The 10,478-nt window shown below is 35.9% G+C and overlaps 1 protein-coding gene across 1 annotated transcript in view; it reads right to left on the bottom strand.

Annotated features, from left to right (window-relative positions):
- Positions 1-4,728: 4,728 nt before the first annotated feature.
- LOC121379097 (leucine-rich repeat serine/threonine-protein kinase 1-like) overlaps positions 4,729-10,478 on the bottom strand; it is a 76,974-nt gene continuing 71,224 nt past the window's right edge. The window contains exons 32-34 of the mRNA XM_041507565.1: positions 7,901-8,091; positions 7,233-7,349; positions 4,729-6,027 (exon numbers count right to left, since the gene is read on the bottom strand). Of these exons, the coding sequence (XP_041363499.1) occupies positions 5,618-6,027; positions 7,233-7,349; positions 7,901-8,091 (718 nt within the window). The 3' untranslated portion in view covers positions 4,729-5,617. The remainder of the gene's footprint in view (positions 6,028-7,232; positions 7,350-7,900; positions 8,092-10,478) is intronic.

Raw genomic sequence — 10,478 nt, 5'->3', positions numbered from 1 at the left:
CGTGCAAAGCGTGCAAATGAAGCGCTTTGTGAAAAAGCAAGTTATGGGCACTTAGCAGACCTTTCGCTTTCGCCCTAATTTACGTGCAAATGTAAGCATGTTTTCGCCATTAGAACTAGTCGACAGTGTCAATGACAGTGGATTTTAATTCATTTATGGGTTGCTTAGACCCACTTTCGTCAAAATGGAACAATACCATGCATGACATTATGGTCTAGCTAATATAATTGACATTCAGAAAATAATGTCGAAAATATCGTCTGACCCTTAAATTCTTTTGAGTAGTATATTATGTGCATGCAATATAATGTAATTATTGCTTTTAACTAGCATAGATAAATCTGGACACCTTTGTCTTAAGATGTCGCCTTCCATGAAAACAAATTTACATGTACTAGTAATCTAATACATGGGGAAAGCAAGTTGGATTTGTTATTTAAAAATAAATCAAATTTTATTTCGCTATGTGCTACATTACATGATTTGTAAATGGAAGATTATTAAAAACATTAAACAGTATCCGACTTTAATATTTATTTCATTTTAGTAATAGAATAAAACAAACATACATTTATAATTTACAACCATACCGATATATATAATAATTCTGCATCAATATTGGACAAAAAATAGTAAACCACAATATTTAGAATAATAATATATAGAAATAACAGCACTTTAATGCTTTAAAGCTATATTTTATTCATACAAGCAGTAAAAACAGCAGCAGTATAAAGCAATACAAATATCACAAGAAGAACAACAATGTGTATGCTAATAATGAATATATAGATAACAAGAGGAAAACAGTAAATACTGAAACCGAGAACATAAATTGTTTTTGAGATCTATATACATGTGTAACTTAAAATTAAAAAAAATCTATAGAATTTTAAAAAGGTAATGAAAGAAAAAGGTTTTAAACCCATATCTAAAAGGAAGAATAGTTTGTGTATACGGTCATACTTTAAACAATGAAAGAATATGATAAGCCTGGTATAGTAACGTTTGTTTTAATGACACGACTTTTTTGGATGTCAAACATTTTGTAATTCTGACATAGAGGAAACCTGCTACATTTTTCCTAATGCAACGGAGGATCTTTTATATGCACTTTCCCACAGATCAATAAGGAATAGTTTTATTATACATAAAATAACACAAGGGACAGCAAATAATATTGTGGCCTTTGACCTACCGGTCCTGGATCGATTGTACAAGCTGAGCCCTAGTTCTAGGTCGTCCTTTGATGAAAGATTTGGATGTTCTTCCCGGAATCTATAAGAATTGCCGGTATTGCCTTTTTCATTAATATCCATGAATGACTTGATAATAGCAGGTGCAGGTGGAAGGTTTTGTGGGTCAAAACCCCACCCCTTGCTCTTAAGCAAACTTTCTTTTTTAAAATATATTTTCTGATGGATCATGACTTGAACCCCTAGAAACTTCACTTGCCAGTTTAGACCCCACCCTGTACAACCACTAAACAGTAGATACAGTAATAAATGAGTTCCAAGTTACTATTTAGTTAAAAATTCAAATTTCCCGAGTTTATCATTAAATATTTATTGCACAGTAATTTTTAATGTTCTTTGAAGTTTCTGTCTAATATATAGAAAATTAATCTAAACAGTGTGAGGAAATCTACTGCCACCTACCAAATAACAGGACGACAGTCCTCAAATTACTGCTATCCCAACTGTTTTCCCCGGTCAACATCACTATGGGCCGGGAGAGGTTTTGTTTGTGCATTTATATTGACATATAAGTTTGAGTAAAATATTTATTTACATCACAATATTTGAAAAGTTTATTCCAAAATATATAAATGATTATAAATCATGAAATTTTTTTAATAAACAAATCAACTTGAAATATTTAGGCATATTGACGGAACCACACAGCCACTGTGCTCCGAATGATCGACTGAAGAATTACGATTGTAAATTCGACTTCATGAATAGTAAAGTTTGTTTTATTTAACGACGCCACTAGAGCACATTGATTTTTTATCTTATCATCGGCTATTAGACGTCAAAAATATGGTCATGCTGACACTGTTTTTTAGAGGAAACCTGCTGTTGCCACATAGGCTACTCTTTTACGACAGGCAGCAAGGGATCTTTTATTTGCACTTCCCACAGGCAGGATAGCACAAACCATGGCCTTTGTTGAACCAGTTATGGATCACTGGTCGGTGCAAGTGGTTTTACACCTACCCATTGAGTCTTGCAGTTCATGAATAGATGCAAAGTGTTCTGATCATAAATGCTTCACTTGATTTTGATGTGCATGAAAGTAGTAGTGTTAATTTTTTGTCAATTTCTTTGTGGTTGACAACAGTATTCAGAAGTCTGTTTAACAACACCACTGGAGCACATCGGTTATTGGATGTCAAACATTTTGTAATTCCAACATAGAGGACATTTCCTAAGAGGAAACCTGCTACATTTTTCCATTAGTAGCAAGGGATCTTTTATATCCACCATCCAAAAGACATCCTAATGGCCAGCAGTCTACCACTGAACTACGGTTCACCCATTAATTATGGTTCATTTCAATACTGATTACAACGTACAGAAAAACTAGGCATCGTATATATTAAATTATGTATATGAATAAATATTTAAATTAATAAATGTATCTTCACCTTCATAACTTTAAATTACTGCTATGCGAAACTACATGTATGTACAGTTATTTGAATAAGTATATATAGAATGAAATTATATGAACCTCTTGGAAAAACAGTATATACAACAAATTATATCGGTTAAACTTTTTAATTGTCGTTAACAAAAAACAAATGGATTAAAAATAAAAGCAACAACACTTCAACCCACAAACTTTGTGACTGCAAGCAGCAGTGCCACCACAAAAAGCTCTTGTGAATTTGATCTGCAATGGCATTTTTATCATTATTACATATTGACTTTATTATTTGTACTGTGGTGGCAAGATGATCTGAAGTTGAAGGGCTGATACTTTATTACAAGAAAACAGCTACCGTACGTATTTAAGAGGACTATAGCCACTAGTTGTCATTATGCTGCTTGTACACGTTGGCCAGCCTGTCACAATCACATGCTAGATCCTCAGTATAAACATCTCGATGAATATATTTCAGCAACTTTAATGCAATAAAGAACACAGGCAATGTTTTGGTTGTTTTTTAATGCTAGTATATTTTTTTTTTTAGAATACCTAAACAAACTGGTTTTTGAAAACCTATCGTTTTTGGAAAAAAAGTTGGTCATTATGTTCTCAGAAACATGCATGCATTTGGTGCACTTAAAATAACAAAGTACTTTCGCAATTCTACATGGATGCATATAAAACATGAAATAATTAGCAAGATATTGAAAAAAAAGAGTGATGTATATGGAACCCATTATTACTATAATGAATCTGCACAACTATCAAATAATGTAAACATGAAAAATTTACAAATTATAATTAATGAATCTGTCATCATAATATGTACTATTTACCAGACAATTATACAGTCACTGGTACCAAGAAATTATGATACGGTAATCAATTTATACAACTGTGAAGTAAATAGTACATATTATGATGACAATCACTGGTACATATATATCAAGACATTATGATACGGTAATCAATTTATACAACTGTGAAGTAAATAGTACATATTATGATGACAATCACTGGTACATGTATATCAAAACATGATACGGTAATCAATTTATACAACTGTGAAGTAAATAGTACATATTATGATGACAATCACTGGTACTTGTATATCAAGACATTATGATACGGTAATCAATTTATACAACTGTGAAGTAAATAGTACAATCAATAAAACAATGACTATATATGATGACTCTTGTCATGAAAATACTATATAATTAAGAACCGGCCTCGGTGGCGTAGTGGTTAAGCCATCGGACTACAGGCTGGTAGGTACAGGTTCGCAGCCCGGTACCGGCTCCAACCCAGAGCGAGTTCTTAAGGGCTCAATGGGTAGGTGTAAGGCCACTACACCCTCTTCTCTCTCACTAACTACTAACCAACTAACAATTAACCTACTGTCCTGGACAGACAGCCCGGATAGCTGAGGTGTGTGCCCAGGACAGCGTGCTTGAACCTTAATTGGATATAAGCACGAAAATAAGTTGAAATACAAATATAATTAAGATGATAAAATCACTTATAGATCCTGAACTTACAAAAACCAATCTGTACAACTGTGAAGTAAATTGTACATACCAGTACATGTGTAATTAGGCTAATTATCGACTTGTAGATAAAGAAATTACATTATTATAATACAATGTACAACTGTCAGGTAGTAGTCGATATACCTACTGGTAATTAAGATGATATAACCACTTGTAGATTAACAAATTACAATAATAATTAATAATGTATTTTACAATGCCATTTCCTCTCATTCCATAACAATAGCTAAATAATTTTTATATGACCTTCCACTATATTTTTTTTTAGTTAAAGGGAGAGTAAACTCAACCATGAGCCTTATGTGTTGAAAAGATGCATACCCAGACCACCAACACACACTGATACTTTAACAAATGAAAAACACATGATTTAGAGTTAATAAAAAAACTTGATTATTCCTGCTAACTGGGGTCAGCCATTTTCTTTTCTTTTCGAGGCATCTGGTACACTATAGGAAAGCTTTATTTAACCATAATTTGCACATTAAAATACATTTTTTCTATATTAACACCCCCCCCCCCCCCCCCCCCCCCATATTTTTGCAGTGATAGTGCCCATACAATTGGCCGTACAATCTATACGCCGTACAAGTCGGCATTTCCACCGTACAAAATATGGCCAATCCGTACAAGTACACAGCCCTTTGAACCTCAATTGAGTGATATTGGTAACACTTCGTATGCTCATATTAATACTGAAAATTCATTAATGGTAATTGCTATCAAAGTTTGGTACTCTAGGTGACTGTTTAATTCTCTATCACCGGTTCCAACTGCCAATGACTGTCTACAAGTCACTGGCAGTTGAGACCAGTGACTTGCAGACAGTCCTCAAGGTGACTACTTATTCTCTATCACCAGTCCCAACTGCCAGTAACTTGCAGACAGCACTCAAGGCGACTACATATTCTCTATTATCACTCCCACAAGGTGACTACTTATTCTCTATCATTGGTCCCCACTGCCAGTGACTTGCAGATAGTCCTCAAGGTGACTACTTATTCTCTATCACCGGTCCCGACTGACAGTGACTTGCAGACAGCACTCAAGGTGACTACTTATGCTCTATCACTGGTCCCAACTGCCAGTTATTTGCAGTCAGTCCTCAAGGTGACTACATATTCTCCATCAACTGTCCCAATTTAACTGCCCATGGCATGTACAGAGTATTCTACATGAGTACTTTTTTTTCTACCTCTGGTCCCCACTGCCAGTGACTTGCAGACAGTCCTCAAGGTGACTACTTATTTTTCTACCACTGGTCCCCACTGCCAGTGACTTGCAGAAGTACCCAAGATAGCTATGTATACTTCATTCTCTAACAAGGGTCCTGATTACCAATCACATACATGTATATACAAATAATAATTAAGGAAACTTTTATCTGAGTATATTGCAACAAAGAGCCTCTAATAGTACTGCCAGTCACTTGCAGACCATGAAATGAGGAAGTTATTATTGAGTGCCTGTTCACGTGTTGCTGACAGGGCCTTAGGCTTGCTTTCTAAATCGGAGATGTCCGACACGGAATCAGATTCCCTGTCAGTTGTCTGAGCTCCACCAATCATATCGACAAATCCCCTGCCGATGGTGACGATCCCTGGTGAAGTGGTAATATTCTCATCAACGTCAAAACACTCCAGGGGTTGTTCGCTGTGAAGCGGAAGGATGTACTTGACATAGAACTCTTTAGCACAGTGAGACTTGAAAACATTGAGTGGTTTCATCGTTACGGCATCTGCGATGATGACATTGCCCCAGGTGGTACCGATGTACAGATAGATGCCAAGAACATTCAAGCATGTCACTTGGTAGCCCACTAAAAAAAAAAAAAAATACATTTTTGTTTCTAGTTCTAATAGATCACTATAACATTTCTGGAATTGGAGACTGAATTTACTGATTATTTATTATAGTTGTATCTACTTAAATATTTTTTGAAACTACTGTAAATTAAACATTTATGATAACCTTTTATTAAATCAAATTTATTTTTCAGTCCTTGTGCCTTAAAGCCGCACACCCTAGTTCCATCCAGTGAAAATAAATTATAATTTGGTTAATCTACAAACCTGTAACACACTTAGATCACGTTTTTATCAAATGGAGCGAAAAAGCAGGTTTTATATCGATAAAATACCATGGGAATCCCCATGTCCCAATTGCTTGAAATAATTTTGAAAGTTTGTATTCTGATGTCACCGGTAGATGTCGCTCGAAGCACAACAATGCCTACGTCACAACAAATTTCACAGACTTGGGGTGCGTTCTTTTCACCTCTCCTGGACATATTCCAACTGTTCTGTCCTGGTTGTATCCCCTCTCCAGATATCGTAGGACTTAGCAAAATTATTGGTTTTAAGGGTTTGTAATGTTTTGTATTAAGATACTTACTTGTCTGAACTTTATTGTTACTGAAAATGTTCACGAACTGTGAAGAAAAATCTCACAAATGAACAACAACAAATGATGTTGATCACGAGAAAACAAACCGAACCAAAATGATAACGGTCATGTGGTATACCAACGTCTGTGACATTGAAATGGAAATATCCCGTCTAAAAATAGATTAGACCTTGTCTGCTCAATGTTTTTTTCTCAAATGTGCGCCCGTTTTTCAGAAATACGAAAAATGCATTTTGTGGTATTACAAACACCAGGATTACCAGGATTACCAAAAAATACTTCAGGTGAATGGAAATGTATATTCTAAATAATAAACGGTAAGTAAAGTGCAATTTTATTTGTGAAAAAATGGGTTTAATAGTGAAAAACAACGCCGTAATGGTTAACAACTAGCCATAACTAGGGTGTGTCCCTTTAATTAAACACAATGCTGTTTCTTTGTATGACCATTATTATAGGTATCTACACAATGACTTCTCCCCATCCCCTTAAAACATCTCAGTAGTTATATGATGTCACAAAACATCATTAATAACAGATAATATGGAATGAAGACATTAAAATAAATATAACAAATATTTGGAGGATAATAAGGATTATAAACATAAATGATCTCACCATCTCCACGCTTTGAAGACACAACAACTGGACTGTTAGTGGTGGTGACAATGTCTGAACAATCCAGTCTCTCCATTACACACCGAGCATTAACGTCCCAGCGATACACAATTTTACCTGCACAATTGGGAAAATAAATATTTAGTATGTAATTAACTAGATTGTCAGGTATATTTCAAATATATATTATACGGTAGATATATATATATATATATATATATATATATACACAGAGGTTATTACCAGAGAGTGTTTCGGAATTGTTTATATCATATATTACAAATAAAAATTGTATTATGCAAGCCTCTGGCGAGCATAATACATTATTTTTATTCCTAATATATGATATAAAAATTAACTACTCTTTAACGTTTTTTGTTTTCTGAACTCAACAGCTTTCAGTGTAAAGTTGCTATTAAAATGTGTTTGATGACTATGAATGCACACGTCAATTATGGAGTGTTACCGTACGTAGTACGTTTGTTTAAATGCCATTTCACCCAATTTTGGATTTAACACACATATAAACACTCTTCAATTGTTGAAAAATCACTATGTTCTCTTTTATGTAGATTTGTGTGTTGACAATAAGTCAAATACCCAACTTGCACCAGATCACAGGGTTGAAGGCTGGTGAGACAATTTGAAGAATACGAAGAATACACCACCTGGATAGACGTAGGACCACAGCAGCATATCTTCTGATCCTGGAAGATTTGCTGCCAGCAAGAACTTGCAGTCACACCTCTTTGTCAAGTCACTGCTTTCTGAATGAACGAGTTTAGTATTGTCAAGACACTGTCTCTCGAAATCCCACACAGTTATTATACCACCAGTGCCTCCAATCCACATCTGGTATCTGCAAAAATAGAATATCTCTATCAAGTAGGGGATCGCAACTACATGCACAATGTGTCATTATAGTCCAAGAAATATCTCTATCAAATAGGGGATCACAACTACATGCACAATGTGTCATTATAGTCCAAGAAATATCTCTATCCAGTAGGGGATCACAACTACATGTACAGTGTGTCATTATAGTCCAAGAAATATCTCTATCAAATAGGGGATCACAACTACATGTACAGTGTGTCATTATAGTCCAAGAAATATCTGTATCCAGTAGGGGATCACAACTACATGTACAGTGTGTCGTTATAGTCCAAGAAATATCTCTATCCAGTAGGGGATCACAACTACATGTACAGTGTGTCAGTAAAGTCCAAGAAATATCTCTATCAAGTAGGGGATCACAACTACATGTACAGTGTGTCATTATAGTCCAAGAAACATCTCTATCAAGTAGGGGGGATCACAACTACATGCACAGTGTGTCATTATAGTCCAAGAAATATCTCTATCCAGTAGGGGATCACAACTACATGCACAGTGTGTCATTATAGACCAAGAAATACCTCTATCCAGTAGGGGATCACAACTACATGCACAGTGTGTCATTATAGTCCAAGAAATATCTCTATCCAGTAGGGGATCACAGCTACATGCACAGTGTGTCATTATAGTCCAAGAAATATCTCTATCCAGTAGGGGATCACAACTACATGCACAGTGTGTCATTATAGACCAAGAAATACCTCTATCCAGTAGGGGATCACAGCTACATGCACAGTGTGTCATTATAGTCCACGAAATATCTCTATCAAGTACGGGATCACAGCTACATGCACAGTGTGTCATTATAGTCCAAGAAATATCTCTATCAAGTACGGGATCACAGCTACATGCACAGTGTGTCATTATAGACCAAGAAATATCTCTATCCAGTAGGGGATCACAGCTACATGCACAGTGTGTCATTATAGACCAAGAAATACCTCTATCCAGTAGGGGATCACAACTACATGCACTGTGTGTCATTATAGTCCAAGAAATATCTCTATCCAGTAGGGGATCACAGCTACATGCACAGTGTGTCATTATAGTCCTAGAAATATCTCTATCAAGTAGGGGATCACAGCTACATGCACAGTGTGTCATTATAGTCCAAGAAATATCTCTATCAAGTAGGGGATCACAGCTACATGCACAGTGTGTCATTATAGTCCAAGAAATATCTCTATCAAGTAGGGATCACAGCTACATGCACAGTGTGTCATTATAGTCCAAGAAATATCTCTATCAAGTAGGGGATCACAACTACATGCACAGTGTGTCATTATAGTCCAAGAAATATCTCTATCAAGTAGGGGATCACAGCTACATGCACAGTGTGTCATTATAGTCCAAGAAATATCTCTATCAAGTAGGGGATCACAACTACATGCACAGTGTGTCATTATAGTCCAAGAAATATCTCTATCAAGTAGGGATCACAGCTACATGCACAGTGTGTCACAGCTACATGCACAGTGTGTCATTATAGTCCAAGAAATATCTCTATCCAGTAGGGGATCACAGCTACATGCACAGTGTGTCATTATAGTCCAAGAAATATTTCTATCCAGTAGGGGATCACAGCTACATGCACAGTGTGTCATTATAGTCCAAGAAATATCTCTATCAAGTAGGGGATCACAGCTACATGCACAGTGTGTCATTATAGTCCAAGAAATATCTCTATCCAGTAGGGGATCACAGCTACATGCACAGTGTGTCATTATAGACCAAGAAATATCTCTATCCAGTAGGGGTTCACAGCTACATGCACTGTGTGTCATTATAGACCAAGAAATATCTCTATCCAGTAGGGGATCACAACTACATGCACAGTGTGTCATTATAGTCCAAGAAATATCTCTATCCAGTAGGGGATCACAGCTACATGCACAGTGTGTCATTATAGTCCAAGAAATATCTCTATCCAGTAGGGGATCACAGCTACATGCACAGTGTGTCATTATAGTCCAAGAAATATCTCTATCCAGTAGGGGATCACAGCTACATGCACAGTGTGTCATTATAGTCCAAGAAATATCTCTATCCAGTAGGGGATCACAGCTACATGCACAGTGTGTCATTATAGTCCAAGAAATATTTCTATCCAGTAGGGGATCACAGCTACATGCACAGTGTGTCATTATAGTCCAAGAAATATCTCTATCAAGTAGGGGATCACAGCTACATGCACAATGTGTCATTATAGTCCAAGAAATATCTCTATCAAGTAGGGGATCACAACTACATGTACAGTGTGTCGTTATAGTCCAAGAAATATCTCTATCCAGTAGGGGATCACAACTACATGTACAGTGTGTCAGTAAAGTCCAAGAAATATCTCTATCA

This window comes from Gigantopelta aegis, chromosome 8 (assembly GCF_016097555.1).
Source record: "Gigantopelta aegis isolate Gae_Host chromosome 8, Gae_host_genome, whole genome shotgun sequence".
Classification (NCBI taxonomy): Eukaryota; Metazoa; Mollusca; class Gastropoda; order Neomphalida; family Peltospiridae; genus Gigantopelta; species Gigantopelta aegis.
The sequence above is the reverse complement of the archived record's forward strand: the minus strand, read 5'-3'. Positions and strand labels throughout refer to the sequence as shown.